General features: G+C 45.7%; 1 protein-coding gene across 1 annotated transcript; it reads left to right on the forward strand.

Annotated features, from left to right (window-relative positions):
• The first annotated feature begins 20,252 nt into the window (after window positions 1-20,252).
• LOC128839461 (uncharacterized) lies at window positions 20,253-22,368 on the forward strand. Its single transcript, XM_054032490.1, has 2 exons — window positions 20,253-20,995; window positions 21,878-22,368. The coding sequence occupies exons 1-2, from the start codon at window positions 20,593-20,595 to the stop codon at window positions 22,258-22,260; spliced, it is 786 nt and encodes a 261-aa protein (XP_053888465.1). The 5' UTR covers window positions 20,253-20,592; the 3' UTR covers window positions 22,261-22,368.
• Window positions 22,369-22,616: the final 248 nt, after the last annotated feature.

Below are 22,616 nucleotides of genomic sequence, written 5' to 3' on the forward strand. Positions count from 1 at the left end.
CTTCAGGCAGAGTGAGCAGAGCGCTCATCACATCCTGACGTTGCTTTGCCATGTTTGCGCTGTGATGTTACAGCGGTTTAGAACTGTTCGGAAAAAATTCAAAGCTTTTCTTGGTCAGAATGTGCTGATAGGTCAAAATCTAAACGTCCTGTGGGACTGTGTCCCCAGCCCTCTTAAAGGGCCAGTTCACCTTGTGTCAGGCAAGAAACGTGAAAATTTCAAGACCAGGAGGGAGCCTGCAGGCCAAGCAGAGTGACAGTCTGATATGCATGATTATGTGACACAATATCTGTGATGTCACTGGATTCAGCCACCTAATTTTGTGGTGGGGTTGACAGTGGGATTTCGGCACTGTTAATGCCCTCATTCTGGGGGAGCTGAGAGTTTTTTCACTATTAGGAGATGCATTTCACTATATTAACACACACAATTTACATTTCTAGTGTGGAGGCTGTGCAAAAAGCCTCCAACTGTTAAGCAGTTTGCTAACAAAAAAGAGCAGACAGTGCATCTGCTATGAGCTAAGGCCCTATCTGGAAAACACATGTGTAACTACTGTGCTCCCTCCACCCCAAGCAATCCCATTGACTGGTCTGGGATGGCTCAAGGGAGGAAAATTATGCATGTATATAAACAGTTCCAGGGTTGGGGGCCTTAGTTCTGCATTCAATTTCTGTGCTTGAGAACAGACTGACTTTGACTATTTCAATTAGCATTATATACATTGAAGCTACCAGCAGTACACAAACCCCTGTAGATCTAGCATAGATAGATTATTGCTGCGTGAGTTGATATTATAAATCAGGAAAGGTAGGTATAGGGTTCCAAGTCAAACTGAGTATATCGCTATTGATTAAATATACCTTTCATGAGCAAATACCTCCTAACTAACCGACGTATTAAACAAATACATTTTAATATAGTCTTCCCTTTGTATTTTTAGTCTGAAAATTGGAAAAGGGAGACTATGTGCAACAATTAGTCAATGGCAATATATAAGGTCAAAAGAAAACTTTGACATAGCAGCAAACTGCTTTTTGAAACAGCACCTCTTCCTTATCTCTAGACCCTGATTTAGACTGTATAGTCAAGCCATTTGTAAACCAATATTTATTTATTTCATCATTATTGGGATTATGGAATGAATTGTTCTGGGAATATGATGCCCATTAAATAGTATAATGAAAATATACTATGCAGGGCCATGATTATGTTTTACACTTATTGTAACAGTAGGATGATGTCCTCAGAGTTATGATCTGTCTTGGATGGTACAGACACAACTAACCCCCTGCCAAGACGCAGGATTTGACCAGATGACGCTTGTGGTCCCTTCTAGCCCTATGATTCTATGATACCCCTGTGCTTACTTGTGACAGCAAAGATAAATGTGGCAAACCAAGTTCTGCTCTCATTTATACAGAGTGGAATTTGGCTCTCTATCTCTGCTTGTCATTTGGAGTATACTGAGGGGAAAACTCTGGTATTAGAAATTAGTTTTAGTGCCCACTCTTTCCCTGAGCATCATTACTGGATCAGACACAATTGTCTGCTTTTTTTTGTTTTCTTACTCCCTGAAGTGACAAGAGGTGTCTCATCCCACAGTAACTGAGAGCATAGTACAATGCAATAAAAATTATTGCACAGATAACTATGCAACCTGGAAAAAGAGAATGCTAAAGGAAACCTCACAAAGCACCATTCATTTCAGCAAATAGTAATACATCTTCAGTGTTGTGGTATTTACACTGGCAAGCGCTTTGCTTAATGGAAACGTAGAGGCCCACTAGTTAATAATATCTGCCTTTTATAGAGCACTTTTTATCAGTAGATCTCAAAGCACTCTACAAAGGAGGTCAGTATCATTATCTTCATTTTACAAATGGGGAAATTAAGGCATAGAAAGAATTTTTGTATATGTGCTGGGTTTTGTTCTACTTATAGGGGATTCCCTACCCAGGTATGCAGAAGGGTACATACACATAAAGTTACATACACATTGTCAAGGATTTCCTAATAAAATAGTAAGACGTGGGATTCTTTTGTCTCAGACAGGGCCAGATCTTAGTGTTTACTCAGTGCTTTCTCAAATAAACTCCCACTGTCCTGACAGCTTGCAGGAGTGAGTAAAGACTGAGTATTTGACCCTTATGTTTTATCTTCTAGTACATAACACAGAGCTAATGTGGACCGGGCTAGATCACTAATGGCATCAATATGTTTCCTTGAGTAATACTCCCCACCCACCAAAGCCATCATTTGTTATCAGCTGGTATTGAACCCTGGACTTCCAACACCAAAGCCTCTTGAGCCAAAGGAGTAACTCCATTAGCTGACAATTGTCCTAGACTCAGCTACAGCCATTAGTGAGGGACAAAGACCACCCCGTTGTCCTACACTTGCATATACTAATAAAAGCTACATTAACTCCATGTGCTTTCTCAGACTGGCTGAGATTTAATACAGGCCCCAAAAGGGATCAATTGTTAGATTTTTTTTTTTCATTGCTCATTTCACTTACAGACTTTGATATACTGTCCCCAAAATCATGTCATTAACGATAATGCCAAATGAGCTGGATTGCAGAGCCCTCATCCTTCTGCATCACGAATATGTGTCCGAATTACTACAAAGCTGCTTTAACTAGAGGGGAATAGAAAGAGTCTGAGCTTGATAATACAGGGAGAGATTATTCTTCTTTGAGATGTGAACATTTTTTCATCTTCAGGATAGCTGTACGTCCAGTTGGTCTTTCAAGTCCTCCAGAGAGCTTGACACTGAAGTATAAGATAGTCTAGCTGTTAAGAATAATCTAAGAGAAGCTAGGTTTCAGAGTAGCAGCCATGTTAGTCTGTATCCGCAAAAAGAACAGGAGTACTTGTGGCACCTTAGAGACTAACAAATTTATTAGAGCATAAGCTTTCGTGGACTACAGCCTGCATCCGAAGAAGTGGGCTGTAGTCCACGAAAGCTTATGCTCTAATAAATTTGTTAGTCTCTAAGGTGCCACAAGTACTCCTGTTCTTTCTAAGAGAAGCTAGTATTTTTCCCCTGATTATATAATTACTTGCTTTGGAGTAGTTATTTGTGAAAGAAACTATGGATCGCTATTGTAGCTGTAAACATTGCCATGTCTATTTTGTAATATTGTTGTTTCAATTATTCTAATGACCTTACACTGTTGCTAGATCTGATATCTTCACTCTGTCTCCAAAATTTGCCACTGTGAAAATAGTTATTGTATTCCACCTGGGGAATGCCTGAATGAGCTGTGAATGAGTTCCTAAAGTACTTTTGATTTCTTTCCAAACTCAGCGATTATAATTTCCCCAATGACTGGAGCCTCTGAGATAAAATTCAACAAGTCTGTCTTCTTTGTTTATAAATGCCATGTAAAGTGGATAGCTGTACAGATGGTTAATTTTAGACCATCAAAGGATGTCATGTTGTCTGATTTTAAGGTGAAGCCAATATCATTCAAAGTCTCTGCAGTCTGGAGGACACATGTCACTTAATTACTTTATTAGAGACTAGGGTGCAGGTGTTAGTGCAGTAAGTTAATTTTATGACTTCTTGGACACAGCGGCTAAGGCACAGGAGAGGAGATGTTGTAGAGATCCTATTCCTCTCAGGTGACTTGTTTGTTCAAACAGTAGCTCTGGATTTAATATTATGAGTCAGGAAAGCCAAGCCTCAGGGGCACACTTAAAGGCACTTCCTTCCTGCATTCTCTTGGGGTACTAAAGTAACCACAAGGGAGTCTATCCCTCAGGCCCTTATAGACATCTCCAGCACATAAATGCTCATGTGTTGTTGACAACAGCCTACTCAGATCTTACTGGCAGCTAAGGTTTCTTATACACTGAGGAAACTAAAAGGCAGACATAAATCAGAATAGGAGCTGTGGTAATGGTGTTAGCTATGCAATTGCAGGCCACTACCTGCTTTATCAGTTCTTGACCACTAAGTAATGGTGCTAACATGGAGTGCCTACCCTACAGCGGTGATTAACTCCTCTCTTAGGGTACGTCTATACTTACTTCCTGGTCCGGATGTAAGCGATCGATCTTCTGGGATCGATTTATCGCATCTTGTCTAGACGCGATAAATCGATCCCGGATCGATCCCGAAAGTGCTTGCCGTCGACGCCGGTACTCCAGCTCAGCGAGAGGAGTACGCGGCATCGACGGGGGAGCCTCCCTGCTGCGTCTGGACCCCCGGTAAGTTCGGACTAAGGTACTTCGAATTCAGCTACGTTATTAACGTAGCTGAATTTGCGTACCTTAGTCTGAAGTGGGGGATTAGTGTGGACCAGGCCTTAGGGTATGTCTACACTACAAAATTAGGTCGATTTTATAGAAGTCAATCTTTAGAAAGCGATTTTATACAGTTTGATTGTGTATGTCCCTACTAAGCACATTAAGTCGGTGGAGTGTGTCCTTGACACTGTGGCTAGCATCGACTCAAGGAGCGGTGCACTGTAGGTAGCTATCCCACAATCCCCATAGTCTCCAGTGCCCATTAGAAGTCTGGGTTAAGCTCTGAGTGCCTGATGGGACAAATACATTGTCGCGGGTGGTTTTAGGTACATGTCATCAGTCTCCCCTCCCTCCGTGAAAGCAACGGCAGACAATCATTTCATGCCTTTTTGCCTGGGTTACCCGTGCAGACACCATAGCATGGCAAGCATGGAGCCCACTCAACTCACCGCTGCTGTTGCGAGCATTGTAAACATCTCGCGCATTATACTGCAGTATGAGCAGAACCTCGCTAAGAGACGGCAGCACGAGGACGATTGTGATGAGGACATGGACACAGATGATCCTGAAAGCATGGGATGTGGCAATTGGGACATCATGGCAGCAGTGGGGCAGGTTGATACAGAGGAACGCCAATTCTGGGCCTGGCAAACAAGCACAGACTGGCAGGACCGCATAGTGTTGCAGGTATGGGATGATTCCCAATGGCTGCGAAACTTTCACATGTGTAAGGCCACTTTCCTGGAACTTTGAGTTGCTTTCCCCCACCCTGAAGCACAGGAATACCAAGATGAGAGCTGCCCTGACAGTTGAGAAGCAAGTGGCAATAGCCCTGTGGTAGCTTGCAATGCCTGACTGCTACCAGTCAGTTGGGAATCAATTTGGAGTGGGCAAATCTACTGTGGAGGCTGCTGTGATCCAAGTAGCCAATGCAATCACTGACCTTCTGCTAACAAGGGTAGTGACTCTGGGAAATGTGCAGGTCATAGTGGATGGCTTTGCTGCAATGGAGTTCCCTAACTGTGGTGGGGCGATAGATGGAACCCATATCTTTATCTTGGCACCGGACCACCTTGCCAACCAGTACGTAAACCGCAAGGGGTACTTCTCAATGGTGCTGCAAGCACTGGTGGATCACAAGGGACATTTCACCAACATCAACATGGGATGGCCGGGAAAGGTGCATGAGGCTCGCATCTTTAGGAACTCCAGGCTGTTCTTGCAGCTGCAAGAAGGGACTTACTTCCCAGGCCAGAAAATTACCATTGGGGGTCTTGAAATGCCAATAGTTATCCTTGAGGACCCAGCCTACCCCTTGCTCCCATGGCTCATGAAGCTGTACACAGGCAGCCTGGACTGGCGGCCGATTTTGAGCAGCCAGACACCAGGGCAATTAGATTACAGCAAGGCGCGCTGTGCATCAGAGAGGCTTTGAAAACCAGTTTCATGACTGGCCAGGCTACGGTGTGACAGGTGTGTGTGTGTGTTTTTCCTTGATGCAAACCTGCCCCCTTTGTTGATTTTAATTCCCTGTAAGCCAACCACCCTCCCCCCTTTCTTTGTCTAGCTGGCAAAGAAAATAAAGTCACTATTGTTTTGAAACCATGCATTCTTTCTTTATTAATTTAAAAAAAAAAGTGAGAACTGACAAGGTAGCTCAAGTGGGGTAAGGGAGGAGGGAACGACAAGGCCATATGGCTTATTGTAGCCACACTGCAAATCAAAGGAGTTTGAATGACAGCCTTCTGTTGCTTGGGCCATCCTCTGGAGTGGCTGGGTGCCTGGAGCCTCCCACCCCCTGCATTCTTGGGTGTGTGGGTGAGGCAGCTATGGAACATGGGGAGGAGGGGAGGCAGTTATACAGTGGACGCAGCGGTGGTCTGTGCTCTTGTTGCCTTTCTTGCAGCTCCACCAGATGCCTGATCATGTCCGTTTGCTCCCCCATTAGCCTCAGCATCGCCTCCTGCCTCTTCTCATCACGCCCACTTAATGCTTTCCAGGCCTCTGTCACTGAATGCCTCCATGCATTCAGCTGTGCCCTATCAGTGCAGGAGGACTGCATGAGCTCAGAAAACGTGTCATCGCGAGTGTGTCTGTTTTTTTCACCTTCTAATCTGCAATAACCTCTGGGACGGAGATGATAGGGGGAGCATAGAAACATTTGCACCTGCAGGGGGATAAAAAGGGAGAGTAGAATATAAGAAGATACATTTCTGAGAACAAAAGGGAGACTCTTTCACAGTGAATCAAGCAATTCACAGTAGACAGCACTTGTGCTTTAGGTACAAGGTCGCATTTTGCCTTTTATATTGAGCGCCTGCCAGTATGGTGACACATCACACACGGCTAGGCAACAGAATTCGGTTTCCAGGCAGCCATGGTAAGCCAAAGAGTACGCGGGGTTGGCTTCTTCAGCCTTCATAACATGTGGGAATGGTTTCAAACTGCAGTACCCTACTTTCCCAGAGCAAGCAATAGGTAGGGTTTGCCATTTAAAAGGAGGGGCTGCGGTTTTCAGGTGGATGAGCAGCATACCCTTCCCCCCCATCTCACAGTGTGGCTATTCTCTGAGATGATTCCTTCACCCCTCCCCACACCGCGTGGCTATTCTCAGGGATGATCCCTTTTACCCAAGTGCAAACAGCCCAGCATGAATGGGGTCCTTTTACTGTTCCCTTACAAAAATTCCCCTATTTCAACCAGGTGACCATGAATGATATCACTCTCCTGAGGCTAACACAGAAAGATCAAGACCAAATGTTGCTTGAATGCGACCAAAATCTAGGACCATTCGCTGCCATGCTTTGTACTGCAATGATTCCAGACTACTTGCTACTGCCTTGGTGTGGTAAAGTGTCTTACTATGGAGGACGAAATAAGGCAGCCCTCCCCAGAAACCTGCTTCAAAGGCTTTCAGAGTACCTCCAGGAGAGCTTCATGGAGATGTCCCTGGAGGATTCCTGTTCCATCCCCAGATGCGTTAACAGACTTTTCCAGTAGCTGTACTGGCCATGAATGCATACCGATTCTTCAGGGCAAATCAAATTTTAAACACAATTGCTATTAAACCCTATAGTTTAGTTACAAATGTGCACTCACCGGAGGTGCCTTCTCTGGCTTCAGGGTCCAGGAACCTGCCTTGGGAGGGTATTGGCTCCAGGGTGATGAAAAGGTCCTGGCTGCCAGGGAAGAATGGATTCTCCGCTTGTCTGCGCATTCTCATTCTTCTCCTCCTCCCTGTTGCGTGAGACTCCCCCCTTGCAGGCCACAGACAGTGGTGGGTTAGTGGTAGGGTCCCCCTAAAATGCCATGCAGCTGATCATAGAAGCAGTATGTATGGGGCTCTGATCCGGAGCGACCGTTTGCCTCCTTTGGTAGGCTTCCCTGAGCTATTTAACTTTCACACGGCGCTGCTGTGTGTCCCTGTTGTTGCCTCTTTCCACCATGCCCTGTGCGATTTTTGGCATATATATTAGCGTTTCTTCAATTTGATCGGAGTTCAGCCTGCACAGATTCTTCTCCCCATACATCAATCAGATCCAGCGTCTCCCGTTCGGTGCATGCTGGAGCTCATTTGTGATTCTGGGACTGCATGGTCACCTGTGCTGCTGAGCTCGCCATGCTGACCAGACAGGAAATGAAATTCAAAATTTCCCAGGGCTTTTCCTGTGCACTACCCCAAATTCAACCCAGCAAGGTCGATTTTAGCGTTACTCCCCTCGCCGGGGAAGAGTACAGCAGTCGATTTTAAGAGCCCTTTAGGTCGACGGAACGGGGTTGGTTGTGTAGACGCATTGCTTATAAAATCAACCTAACACAGCTAAATTCGACCTAACCTCATAGTGTAGACCAGGGCTTTGATCCCTGGAGTGATCACCTGTACTTAAGTGTCTGTGACACCTTCATTTAAAAGAAGATCTTTATATTCTACTGCTGATATTATAGGGAAAGGTTATTGCAAGAATGTCCCATTAGCTTTATATCAGAGGGGTAGCCGTGTTAGTCTGGATCTGTAAAAAGCAACAGAGTCCTGTGGCACCATTAAGACTAACAGATGTATTGAAGCATAAGCTTTCGTGGGTGAATGCCCACTTCGTTCGGATGCATCACCCACGAAAGCTTATGCTCCAATACATCTGTTAGTCTTAAAGGTGCCACAGGACCCTCTGTTGCCATTAGCTTTATGACTATCTTCGCCCTCATTTTGACACATTGTGGTTTGGATTCAGGTCTAGGCACACTATTGGGACGGCAGATTCTTCTATTATCCTAAGAAGTCCTTCATTGCTTTTCCATCTTGATAGTCCAGCTCACACATTTTCCTTCAGCCTAAAAATCATTCATACCCAATACAGACCAGAGAAAGGAAGCATCTGAACCTTATTTAACTGTTTCCTTGAGTTCTGGAATTCCCTACCTTGTAGGGTTAGATCCAGAGTGAAATCCTGGTTCCACTCACATCAATGAAAGTTTTGCCATTAACTCCAGTTTCACCCAGAGTGTTTTCTACGTTGTCCTCACAAGCATCTTAAAACGGTGTAAAATCCTCTTATGGAAAGTGCTACAGTTCAATTATTAAATTAGCCTTGTAATTTTTATTAGTTTAGTTGTCTATACAATGGATTGAGATGCTTTCCATGATGTGCAATACAAAGGTGCACTGTATTGTACAGAATATCATAAACACTTACACGTTAAGTGGTAAGCTATAATATCAGCATGTCATCAACACACGTCACAAGATGGTTATAATGTGTCAGAAAATGAAATAAATTGTGGGAAAGCCCTGCTCCCCACAATGAACAGTCTGTATTTTACATCTAAAGAAATAAATAAGCTCAGATAATGAGCCCAAACTGAGCATAAACCCAGCCTGAGCAAATAAAATCAGGGTGGAAGCTACACTCAGCTGTGCCCATGGAGACGTAAGGAATGTGTGCAATTTATGTTTTATTTTAAACTCATCCCTTATGCACGCTGTTATCTTTAGATATTACAACATATCATCTTTCCCTGTGAGCAGAGCAGAAATGATGAAATCCAATGGCAGTAGCATGAGGAGAGCATGGCGGTTTAGTTGTTAGGGGGTTTTTAATCCTAGATCAACAGAAAGGTTGGCAGTACAGGGATTGTTGTTTTTTATACAAGCAATAAAAGAAAGGGAGGGTAGTGGCATACAGCAGAGCGGATGCAATCGAGGCAATCGGTTACAGCCAGGATGCCGATTATTACAGCTGGTCAGAAAAATTGGGGGGCAGTGGAGATTCCCATGGGAAAAAAAACTTTTTTGGGCCAAAAGAATTGAAACATTTTGATTCTGAAATGGTGCTGTGGTGCCGTGGGAGTTGTAGTGTGGATGCCTCGTGCTCTCATCCTCCTCTATAAGCCAGAATGCAGCAGTCTCATGGCCATGATGCATGATGGGAGATGTAGGCCAGTCAGAAGCCTGTCCTATGGGCGCATAAGGCACTCAAACTACAATGCACAATATGTCATAGTCCAGCTGAAATCCAAAAGGGGCGGGTGGCAGGGTATTTTTCTCTTTTGTTGTTGTTTGGTTTTTTGTTTGTTTGTTTTGTTTTTAAACAAAAATAAAAACATTTCACAGAAAGCACACACATTTTTTGAAAAAAAATTTCTCAAAAACCCAATTTTCCATCAAAAACTGTTTCAATAAAGAATGTGCTACCAGCCCTACTTATAATTATAAAATATATGTCCATTATTTTTTCTTAGTTCTTCCCACATGATCCATCTTTACTCAAAAACTTCAGCTGTTTAAGTGAAATGAGAAGACCTTTTGCTTGTATTTGATTAATGTATTGTCTTGTCAACCACATTTTTATACCAGGTATTTCTCTTTTTCAACTAAGTTTATTGACTGCAGACACAAGGCTTTTAAACAAGTACGTACCTGTAGCTAATTTCAGTAAATCGGGGCATTTCTCTAACACCATCCTGGGGATATTCCAGACTGACAGGTGTCTGACAGGAAGTTGGAAAAAGGGATGTTACATTTTTAAATCTGATTCTCCAGAGTTTTGCAGCTAAAGCTGGAACTTTAACGTTATTGAATGTCTATTTTTTTATGCAGGGTTTTGTTTGTTTAAGCACTCCCTTAAAAAGGGAGAAAAGGAAAAGAAATCAATAGAAGCATAAACTCTTTCATTCCATTTTAGTTTCCCTCCCACACCCACTCTCACTTCCTGTTAGCTTCTCTTCAGTCCATGCCGCAGGGCTCTGAGAAGGATTGTATATCTCTGCAGTCATGCCACTGAGCCTCTCCATGCTTTGCTGCCTCGAGAAGAAAGCTGCTAAAGTTAGAGCTTGACCCAGTATATTCTTTGGCCTACTCCATCAGTGTGCAATACCCATCCTAGAAGTTACCGATGGAAAAGGCCCATTTAGGCAGAGCTTCCCTCCTTTAAGAGATGTAGCAGATGTTTGAGGTTTCAGATAGAAATACTGATTTTTTGACATGCTAAATTGGAGAAGTTCCAGAGTCCCCTATCAGCGTGTGTGACCCACACCCACTCAATGTGCCACTCTGGCTGGGACACATAGAGAAAGGCTGCAGAGCCTCCTGAAACCTTAGCTAATAGAGGTGGCTGTTTTAGTTCAAAGAAAAAAATGAGGAGTACTTGTGGCACCTTAGAGACTAAAATTTATTTGAGCATAAGCTTTAGGTTCCTAGGTTAGTGTTTTCATTGTGTGGTGTGTGGTTGCTGCTGAGTATTTGCTTCAGGTTGGGGGGCTGTCTGTAAGCGAGGACAGGCCTGTCTCCCAAGATCTGTGAGAGTGAGGGATCGTCCTTCAGGATAGATTGTGGATCCTTGATGATGCGCTGGAGAGGTTTTAGTTGGGGGCAGAAGGTGATGGCTAGTGGCATTCTGTTACTTTCTTTGTTGGGCCTGTGCCCACGACAGGGCTGACTCCAGGGTTTTTGCCGCCCCAAGCGGCACAAAAAAATTTAAAAAAAAGTCGCAATCTGCGGCAGTAATTCGGCAGGAGGTCCTTCGCTCCAAGCGGGAGTGAGGGACCGTCCGCCGAATTGCCACCGAATAGCTGGACGTGCTGCCCCTCTCTGGAGTGGCTGCCCCAAGCACCTGCTTGGCAAGCTGGTGCCTGGAGCCAGCCCTGGCCCACGAAAGCTTATGCTCAAATAAATGCGTTAGTCTCTAAGGTGCCACAAGGACTCCTTTTTGCTGATAAAGACTAACACGGCTACCACTCTGAAACCTGTTTTAGTTCCGGCAGTGGAGTCTCAGCGTGTTAAGAATCCCAGGTTCAATCCCTTTAGATAATGAGCAACTCAGGGACACAGCACTGCATTGCTGAGTGCTGCCATCATGTTTCTATGCAACCCAAATAGATTCTGCAATAAGAGCTCTGTCATTCCTATAAGGCACAGGCCAGAGTGCTGGAGCTCCAAATGCCATTGAGCTTCCCAGCAACACAAGATGAATGTCATCATTTCTACACCACATAAAGGGATGCAACTTGCACACCTCTCTGTACCCAGACATCTCTGCTGCCTGAGGGAGAGGGTGAGGCCATGTCCCACTTGATCCACTCTGACCCCTTGGAGTGATTAGTCTGCACAAGGACTGCAACTGACTAGCCTCTGAGTGGTGGATGCAAAGAAAAGAGAACTTTTTGTGCTTTCCGCCCTACAGCAGTGTCACTGGCCCTATGGGAGGATATGTTACTATTCATGCATGTAACTGGCGAGGGGGGTTTCACTTTTAAAAATCCAGCATTTAAGATGGTAACATTTCTCCACACAGAGAGGCCTCCTCCACATCAGATCAGGTACAAGAAAATAATTGCCATGAGTTGCTGTTAGTGGGAGATTTAGTTAGATACACTATCCTCTGCTCTGGTGATTTCACAGGGGAAGAAATAACACTGGTCGTGGCCAAAATATTTATGAAGAGGCTTCATATTGCAATAAAAAAAATATTTAGCAAATGCTTGCTGCTGTTTACCAAATTTTCCAGAGTTTGCTGAAGCATTTACACTGCAATTAGAGGTGTAATTTGCAACTCATGAAGACCTACTCACACTAAGGGTACGTCTATACTTACCCGCTGGTTTGGCGGCCAGCAATCGATCTTCTGGGATCGATTTATCGCATCTTGTCTAGACATGATAAATCGAGACCAGAAGTGCTCGCCGTCGACACCGATAATCCTGCTCTGCGAGAGGAGTAGGCGGAGTCGACGGGGGAGCCTGCCTGCCGCGTGTGGACCCGCAGTAAGTACTTTTAAGTTCGAACTAAGATACTTCGACTTCAGCTGCGTTAGCAACGTAGCTGAAGTTGCGTATCTTAGTTCGAACTGGGGGCTTAGTGTGGACCAGGCCTAACTTTAATCTAGCGAGTTTGCTAAAAATAGTAGTGGAAACATGGCATCACAGGCTATTCAAACTCACCTGGAATCAGGGCCGGATTTCCAATTAGGCACAGTAGGCACGTTCCAAGGAGTGCTGGCGTTGTAGAGGTGCTTAAAAGTGGGTTAAAAGTTACCCTGTGGGTGGCCAGGCTCCTGGTGCAGATTGGTGGCCACTCAGCGTGTGGGGCTGGAGCAGGGTAAGCCTCCGAATCAGCCTGCCTGGGGGTGCTGTGAGCTGCGGCCAGGTGCAGCAGCTGTTGAAGGTGCTGGGAGCATCCTAGCCCCTTCCCAATCTCGGCTGCCCCGCTGCCTCTGCCCCATGTCAGGGAGGGGAGTGGCCGACGCTGCATTCACTTGCACGAGCAGAGCTGGAGAGCGCTGCCACCCTGGGCTGTGGGAGGGATGGAAGACACCCAGGGACCACTTGCCGCGGGGAGAGGTACAGTCCCCCCTTTGTGCCTCACCTGGGGTGGATGGGCTGTGCCCCAGCTTGGGCTGGGAGCACCGTGTGTAGTGGAGGGTCTCATGCCTTCCCGGGGAGGCTGTGTTTAAAGCAAGACCAACACCAACTAAATCATCCCAGCCAGGGCTTTGTCAAGCTGAGCCTTAAAAACCTCTAAAGATGGAGATTCTACCACCTCCCTAGGTAACCCGTTCCAGTGCTTCACCACCCTCCTAGTGAAATAGTGTTTCCTAATATCCAACCTAGACCTCCCCCACTGCAACTTGAGACCATTGCTCCTTGTTCTGTCATCTGCCACCACTGAGAAGAGCCGAGCTTCATCCTCTTTGGAACCCTCCTTCAGGTAGTTGAAAGCAGCTATCAAATCCCCCCTCTCTCTTCTCTTCTGCAGATTAAATAACCCCAGTTCCCTCAGCCTCTCCTCATAAGTCATGTGCCCCAGCACCCTGATCATTTCCATTGCCCTCCGCTAGACTCTCTCCAATTTGTCCACATCCTTTCTGTAGTGGGGGGGCCCAAAACTGGACACAATACTGCAGATGTGGCCTCACCAGTGCTATATAGAGAAGAATAATCACTCCCCTCGATCTGCTGGCAATGCTCCTACTAATGCAGCCCAATATGCCATTAGCTTTCTTGGCAACAAGGGCACACTGCTGACTCATATCCAGCTTCTCATTCACTATAATCCCCAGATCCTTTTCTGCAGAACTGCTGCTTAGACAGTCGGTCCCCAGCCTCTAGCAGTGCATGGGATTCTTCTGTCCTAAGAGCAGGACTCTACACTCGTCCTTGTTGAACCTCATCAGATTTCTTTTGGCCCAATCCTCTAATTTGTCTAGGTCACTCTGGACCCTATCCCTACCCTCCAGCATATCTACCTCTCCCCCGAGCTTAGTGTCATCTGCGAACTTGCTGAGGATGCAATCCATCCCATCAGCCAGATCATTAATGAAGATGTTGAACAAAACCGGCCCCAGGACCGACCCCTGGGGCACTCCGCTTGATACCAGCTGCCAACTAGACATCGAGCGGTTGATCACCACCCATTGAGCCCGACAATCTAGCCATCTTTCTATCCCCTTATAGTCCATTCATCCAATCCATACTTTTTTAACTTGCTGGCAAGAATACTGTGGGAGACCATATCAAAAACTTTGCTAATGTCAAGATATATCACATCCACTGCTTTTCCCATATCCACAGAGCCAGTTATCTCATCATAGAAGGCAATCAGGTTGGTCAGCCATGACTTGTCCTTGGTGAATCCATGTTGACTGTTCCTGATCAACTTCCTCTCCTCCAAGTGCTTCAAAATGGATTCCTTGACGACCTGCTCCATGATTTTTCCAGGGACTGAGGTGAGTCTGTAGTTCCCCGGGTTCTCCTTCTTCCTTTTTTTAAAGATGGGCACTATATTTGCTTTTTTCCAATCATCTAGGACCTCCCCCAATCGCCATGAATTTTCAAAGATAATGGCCAATGGCTTTTCAATCACATCCGCCAACTCCTTCAGCACCCTTGGATGCCTTAGATCTGGACCCATGGACTTGTGCATGTCCAGCTTTTCTAAATAGTCCTTAACCTGTTCTTTCACCATTGAGGGCTGCTCACCTCCTCCCCATACTGTGTTGCCCAGGACAGCAGTGTGGGAGCTGACCTTGTCTGTGAAGACCAAGGCAAGAACAGCATTAAGTACTTCAGCTTTTTCCACATCATCTGTCCCTCATACACATCCCACCTGCAATATCACCATCAATATCATATTCAAATACCTTTTTATAACTGTTTCTAAATTGGAACCTCTATTTTAAAGGACCCAATTAAGTGTCAAAGTAATCAACTTTTATCAGCAAGCTTCAGTGCAGCTGTTGATTAGCTGTTTTCCAATTAACCTTTTCACCTCCCCCCAAGTTAGAGAGTAAATTTATTTACACAGATAACAAGGCACAAATATACACGTTCCATTAGACCCAGGTTGGCAATACCCTTAGCTAAATTAATCATTTTTTGGCTCCTAATCCAATCACTACCTCCCAGTCACAGCTAGGGTGTCCAGACAGCAAGTGTGAAAAATCGGGACAGGGGGTGGGAGGTAATAGGAGCCAATATAAGAAAAAGACCCAAAAATCGGGACTGTCCTTATAAAATCGGGACATCTGGTCACCCTAGTCACAGCCCATCATATACTATCTACAGATACACATGGTTTCCATGTAAGAGACCAATATTTTCTTGCACCAGGAGATGTGCAATTCTGTGATGTTCTCTCTCATTTTAGGCCAGGTCACAACAGAAGACTGTGAATCTGATTCTCCACTACCTTGCTATATCAGAATGGCAATGTTTTACACCCGCTCGGAATCGAGTTTCCAGTACACTTAGATCTGAAAGGTTTCCAAATCTGTTACTTGTAATGCTGTAGATCTGTGGCAGACTCTTTTAAGAAGCAGCTACATAAACATGGACATTTTAATACTGCGGTCACTTTTAAGTCTAGCATTCTGTGTTAGTTGACTGTAATCATGTCTGTGCACTGACAAGTCTGATGGATAGTATGGGCTGAGATCACACACAGGAGTGGGAAGGAAGGGGGAATCTTGTGCCATGATTGTGTGGAGTTGATTTAACTATTCAAGCCATCTGTAAAAACAAGTTATCACATCCATAAATGAAATGTCCATATGGAGGATTTGGGATGGCGGCTGTCCTTCGGGGGGGATGTGATGTGATGGCCTCCCTTTGAATTAGCCTTCCAAGAGCTAATCACATTCCCAGGAAAAAAAAGTGTTAACTCCTTGGCCAAAAATATCTATTTCCTTGGCCTCAAGATCTAGTCATCTTGCTTGGCCTGGATATTTGGTAGAGATTGTTTTTCCTAGTTGACAGGACAAACCCTCCGCTCCACTGTGTTTGTCCAGCTCTTGCACTCCCTCACCTTCCATCCCCACCCCAGAATTCATATAAGCAGCCTGGTTTCTTAAAAACTCCAGCACAATTAGTTCTAGACTGAAAATTTCCCAAACTGAATAAACAAACACATTTACCAGCACAAGAGCTACTTTATAATACGTTGCTGTGAGCCACTGAATTCCAGTGTTAAAGAAACGGCTCCAAGGGATTATTGTGGAGCAAAGTTTCTCAGACTGTGGTTTGGGAACCACTGCTGGCTATGTGGAAGTCCACGGAGAGCCAGTTGGTGATTTGGTGCTGGCTCTCCTCCTTTCCAGCTGTTTCTACAGGTGTCCGGGCTTTCCATTGCAACGAGGCTGATCACCTATAAAAGCAGCTGGAGGCAGAGGCAGCCGAACCTGCTACGGGTTACTGCTAAATAACAAGAGGAGAGGAAATAGGAAAATCCATCAAAGACTGGATACCATTGGGACTGGAGCTGCCAGAAAGCACTTGGAAAGGCACGTCCAAGGGACCAGGAAAGGAAGGAACGACCAAGGCAATGTGTCTAAAGAAGCAGAGAGAGAAGGTGGGCAGTGGGCAGGATTGTGAGCCCTAAGCAATCAAAAATTGTGAGTCAGGTCCCCCAAAATCATCAGATCAACTTAAAAATCATGAGATGTTCAAATAATAAATGTGGACTTCTACTTATTTCCTTCCTGGTGTTCAAGCCTTCAGAGCTCATGTTTTCTCTGCGGCCATGAGAGCTAGAAATGTGCTCTCTTTTTTTAAATGAAAGCTGAGATTGTCGTGGAATCAGAGGACTCCAGGAGCTGGGGCATAAAGAAAAACATCACATCTCAAGAGACTCGCAATAAAAATTGAGAGAGCTGGGGTCTCTGAGTACACCCAGAGAGGAAGAGAAGCAGACAGCAGGAAAGCACATCAAGAGACTGAGGAAAGAAAGGACCAGATGGCCCAAAAGCATGAGCAGGACAGCTGGGGGAAGGAGAGGAACAGAACAGGTGGGTGGGAAGAGATGAAATGAACAGCAAAAGTAGACAGCGTGTTTGATTTTTTTTTTTCCAAAGATGAGACAACACTGCATTAAAGGCAGTTTAAACTGCATTACTAATGTTACTTTTTCACACAAGCAATTACTGTAGTTGCCATAGGGATGTTATGCAATTGTGAATGGGAGGGGAGATTCTTACTAGGCAATCTTTCTCTTTTAAGGTGATGGGGAAGGATTAGCGCAAAACTGCAATAAACTACACAAATCAAATAAACAAAAGTCTGGATCAAAAGCAAAAGCTGGAGGTTCTAAGGAGAAGATAGTGGGCTTTCACAAGAAGAGGGGACGACATCAAATGGTTGGAAGCGATACTTGTCAGAGTTCAGGGCAGCTGCCCCTGTATTCCCCCTTTTGTGGTCCAGCAAGAGCACCCAGTCTCAAACTTACAGCTCCCCAGATGTTGCCTCTCTTGGCTGGAGACACACGTCTCTCTCCCTCTTGACCAGGGTATTTCCAGGCTGCCTAGTTCCCTGCCGGCACTGTGTTATTCCTAAGCCATACAGAGTGCCTAAGCAGGCCAGTGACTCTGCTGTGCTTTCCCTTCTAAGGCTATAAACAGCATAATTACCCACGGTTAAGTTATCACACACTCTTTGTAAGCAAGCACGGTTATTCTTAAGGGCAAAGCATTACAGAGAAAATATATTAAAAACAATAAAAGAAGCTACATGCATGCTAAGGTTACCAGAGATCATCCCTGACTCCAACAAAAGTTCTGGCAGGTAAACAGTCCTTCAAATCCCACCAGCAGGTTTTTCTGAGGTCCCAAGTTCATAATCACCTTGGCTCAGAACAAGCACCAACATGAATTTGTGAGTCACATTTTTATCCAGTTTAGGCCTCTGCTCTTGTCTTCATGTAACAAGTGATCAATCAGCTGACAAGGGATGCCTCCTCTGGGTGCTGCTTCAAAAAGATTGCTGCGGAGGTGAGAAGTTGCCTTCCTTTCCTCCCAAGTATTTTCCAGGAATCCCACTTAACGTTGTTTGTCCAGCACTTTGTGTCAGAGTCCTTTGAAGCTCATAACACTTCCCAAGGTTTACATTGGCTACGTCTCCTAGAGAAGTTACCAACAGTCTTACAATAATACATACATATTTGCATTTTTAAAGTAATGGCCTCCTAAATTACAGAAACTGAATTCAATAAAGTTTAACTTAATTCAATAAGATTTGTCCAGGATATTGCAGGAAATTGCCATATCTGTCACGATACTAAGAAGGAGAAGAATGGTAGCAGGGAGGTGTCTAACAACTACTCACTTCCCCTTGGAAATTCAGGGGAAATCTATATGCAGACTAGACGGAGAGACAATTTCAAGTGCATACGTTATTCTTCTTTCTCCTTGCCACAATCTGTTTTGCGGTGCTGTTCTTTGCTATTAAATTGGTGCCATACATGTGTCAGACACTGGGTTGCAGAGGTGGCTGCATTTTAGGGATGGTTGAAATTGTCCCTTCGTCTCTTTTCTGTTTCAGTTTGTAAAGCACTCAGGTGCTGTATATATAATCAGCGTTACCTAATTTCAATTACTATTATCCCGCCAAATCTTCCTGGTTCTCTTATGTTATCTTGATACTCCTACCCCCATTCTCTGCTCCACTATTAGCAGATCATAGTAGTGTCAATCCCAAGAACCACCCTTGTTGCTTTTGGGCTACACAGCAAAAGACAATTAAGAATGGAATATTTTGTCTATTTCTAACTGGTTCCCTCAGTTGACGCGATGCAAAGATATCTCATCAATCCAACACATGGCCATTTGATTTGTTTGGAAAGCGTTTCTTTGAAAGCTACCTGAAGGACTCTCCCTTTTGCCTCCGCTACACTCCCACATTCCAGAGGGGCCTCGGATATAGCCTCCAGCTTGGAGTCATGGTAGCAGATGCTTCAGCCAAACATAAAAAGGAGCTCTGACTTCTGTGTTACGGTGTGTGTGATGGGGCTGCCTCTGGGCTAGCCTCACACAGTGAATGTTCTAACAGCTGCACGGACAGCATAATGATGAGGCAGATTCTAGTGTTGCACTGAATACTTTCTGACAAGGGAAGTGCTATACTTCAGCTAGCCACACAGCAACACGCCTGTAATCCATAGCAGAGAGCGAATTACAGACACACAAATTCCAGGCATGACTAAGCTGCCTCACAAACCCCATTGCTCTGAGAGCTGAAATAATTAGTATACTGTTGATTCATCAGCTTAAAGCCACTGAGGTGGAAAATGGCAGCTGGAGTGTCAAGGACAAGGCACTATTTCACCACCATTCAGAGAAAGACAAAATCTTGGGCTTTTGTCGGGGTCTGTGGCAATGCTTTCCTGCCCACGTGGAACGGAGGAGCTTTCCACTTTCTTGCCTTGGGCTTCAGTTAGGGTAACCAGATAAAAGTGTGAAAAATCAGGACAGGGGGTGGAGGGTAATAAGGGCCTATATAAGAAAAAGCCCCAAATATCAGAACTGTCCCTATAAAATCAGGACATCTGGTCACCCTAGCTTCAGTGGAGCCTCTGATGGCCACTGACTTGGAGGAAGCTTTCCCTTGTATATGCCCACCAAAAGCTCCACTCCTTATGCAACGCAGTGATTAAGGGGCTGGACAGATTGTTTTATAAGAAAGGATTGTAAGAATTTAATATGCATTGTCTGTAGCTGGCAGGCTTGTAATACACACCTAATGAAATAGTGGTGATCTATGTTGATTCAATTATTTATATTCACGGCAACCCATTCAGCACCTCCAGTCTAGCAGCTCAGGGTGATATAGTCGTTTCTCCCCGTCTTTGGTTGCTTTTGACATACCACATAACTCTGCCTGTTCAAATGTGCTTGAGCCAGCATAACTAAAGCACTCAGCTATGACAGTGATGAGTGCTAGAGAAATGCCTGTAGGTAAATCCTATGTTATGCAGGAAGCCAGACTAGATGATCGTAGTGGTCCTTTCTGTCTCAAAGGTCTGGTCTACACTAGGTTATGTCGAATTTAGCAGCATTAACTCGAATTAACCCTGCACCCGTCCACACAACGAAGCTATTTATTTCGACATAGAGGTCTCTTTAAATCGATTTCTGTACTCCTCCCCGATGAGGGGAGTAGCGCTAAATTCGACATGGCCTTGTTGAATTAGGGTAGGTGTGGATGGAATTCGACGCTAATAGCTCCAGGAGCTATCCCACAGTGCACCACTCTGATGCTCTGGACAGCAGTCCGAGCTCGGATGCTCTGACCAGCCACACAGGAAAAGCCCCGGGAAAATTTGAATTCCTTTTCCTGTCTGGCCAGTTTGAATCTCATTTCCTGTTTGGACATCGTGGCGAGCTCAGCAGCACTGGCAATGATGCAGAGCTCTCCAGCAGAGGTGATCATGCAATCGCAGAATAGAAAGAGGGCCCCAGCATGGACTGATCGGGAAGTCTTGAATCTGAGCACAGTGTGAGGCGATGAGTCCGTGCTTTCGGAGCTGCGATCGAAAAAACGGAATGCGAAGATCTACGAGAAGATCTCAAAAGCCATGACGGAGTGGGGATACAGCCGGGATGCAACGCAGTGCCGCGTGAAAATCAAGGAGCTGAGACAAGAGTACCAGAAGACCAAAGAGTCAAATGGACGCTCCGGATCCCAGCCCCAGACATGCCGTTTCTACGAGGCACTGCATTCCATTCTAGGTGCGGCCGCCAGCACTACCCCACCACTGTCCGTGGACTCTGACAATGGGGTATTTTCGACGGCCGCTTCCTCGGAGCTGTTCGCGGACGGGGCAGATGAGGAAGGAGATGAGGAGGACGAGGCAGTCGACAGCGCTTTCAACGCTGATTTCCCCAACAGCCAGGATCTCTTCATCACCCTCACGGAGATCCCCTACCAACCCTCCCAAGGCCGTAACCCGGACCGTGAATCAGGGGAAGGATCAGTAGGTAAGTGTTGTAAACATTTATTTTGAACAGAATAGGAATGGTATCTTAACAATGGGTTTTTCATGATTAGTTTGCCCTAGGCGCTTTAGTTTTTAGTCCTTGCCAGTGCAGCTACTGGAAAATTCTGTCAATATGTCCGGGGATAGAGCAGAAATCCTCCTGGAACATCTCCAGGAAGGTCTCCTGGAGGTATTGTGAAAGCCTTTGCATCAGGTTCCTGGGGAGAGCGGCCTTATTGCGTCCTCCATGTTAGGAAACTTTTCCGCGCCAGGCTAGCAACAAGTACTCCGGGATCATTGCCTCGCAAAGCATGGCGGCATACGGCCCTGGTGCTTGATGGCATTCATGCAGTATGCGGTCTTTCTCTGTTTCCGAAATCCTCATCAGAGTGATATCACTCATGGTGACCTGCTTTGAATTAGGGGAATGTTAGTATTGGGACTGATTGCCTGTTCCTTTACATAACTGTAACCGGCGGTTTACAGCCACGCGGTGGAGGTGTGACAGGGGCAGCATGCAGGGATCTTTCCCGGGGACAGCCGCGAGGGGGGTGGGACAGGGACAGAGTTCATGCTGACCGGATTGCCGGCAGCAGGAACTGGCCAACGCTAGGAGCATTGCTTGGAACGTGAAAGGAGGGCACTGCTATAAATTAAGCTTTAAGCCGCCAAAAGTCTATGGCTTACCATGTCCGCCTGCTAGCCGAATTCCGTTGTCCAGCCCCACTTGTGTGATCTGTACAGCAAGACCCCAGGCACTCAATGGGAAGGCCAAAAATTCAACCTTGTACTGAGTGCGCATGTAATAGGTAATGTGCATGGTCTTGTTCACAGAGAAACTGTATCTTTGTGAGGAATTCACTCCCTTTTTCCCATCCCACAGCTGTGAGTGTTTCTCGAGCTACCCTGGCATCCCCCTCCCAGAGGCTGGCGCAGATCAGGCGACGAAAGAGAAGGACACGGGACGAGATGTTCTCAGAACTTATGGGCTGCTCCCGAGCCGAGGCAGCACAGCAGACCCAGTGGAGGGAGAACATGTCGCAATACCAGCGATCACACAGTGAACGGGAGGACAGGTGGCGGCAGGAAGACCAGCAGGCGACTCAAACGCTGCTTGGACTAATGAGGGAGCAAACGGACACGCTCCAGTGCCTTGTAGATGTTCTGCAGGACCGGAGGCAGGAGGACAGAGCCCCGCTGCATTCTATCTCTAACTGCTCTCCCCCGCCACAAAGTCCCAAGAAGAAGGGGCGGCAGGGGCCATGAAAACAGTCACTCCACCCCTGCAGACTGCTCAAGTAGCAGAAGGCTCTCATTCCCAAAGATTTGATACGTCCTTTCCTTCCCTCCAAATGCACCTCACCCAAGCCCCCGTCCCAGTTTCATCCCCTAACTGTGTAGTTGTTAATAAAAAATACATTTCTGTTAATTACTGTTTCCCTCATGTTCTTTTAGAGGAGAGTGTGTTTGAAGGGGGGAAAGGGGGTTGGTAATTGGAGAGGACAGTCATCTTTACCAGGGTACAGACACGGGGGCAGGTTCAGCAGAAGGTCACACACACATTGCAGTAACTAGGCACCCTGGTCAGTCTGGGAGGTGGTTTTCCTGTTCTGTGTGGGGGG

This window comes from Malaclemys terrapin, chromosome 6, assembly GCF_027887155.1.
Source record: "Malaclemys terrapin pileata isolate rMalTer1 chromosome 6, rMalTer1.hap1, whole genome shotgun sequence".
NCBI lineage: Eukaryota > Metazoa > Chordata > Testudines > Emydidae > Malaclemys > Malaclemys terrapin.

Bases quoted from the DNA above. Each gene is read 5' to 3' on its own strand.
- LOC128839461 (XM_054032490.1), top strand. From the start codon at position 20,593: ATGACGGAGTGGGGATACAGCCGGGATGCAACGCAGTGCCGCGTGAAA. The intron at 20,996-21,877 runs GTAAGTGTTGTA...CCCATCCCACAG, and splicing joins ATCAGGGGAAGGATCAGTAG to CTGTGAGTGTTTCTCGAGCT.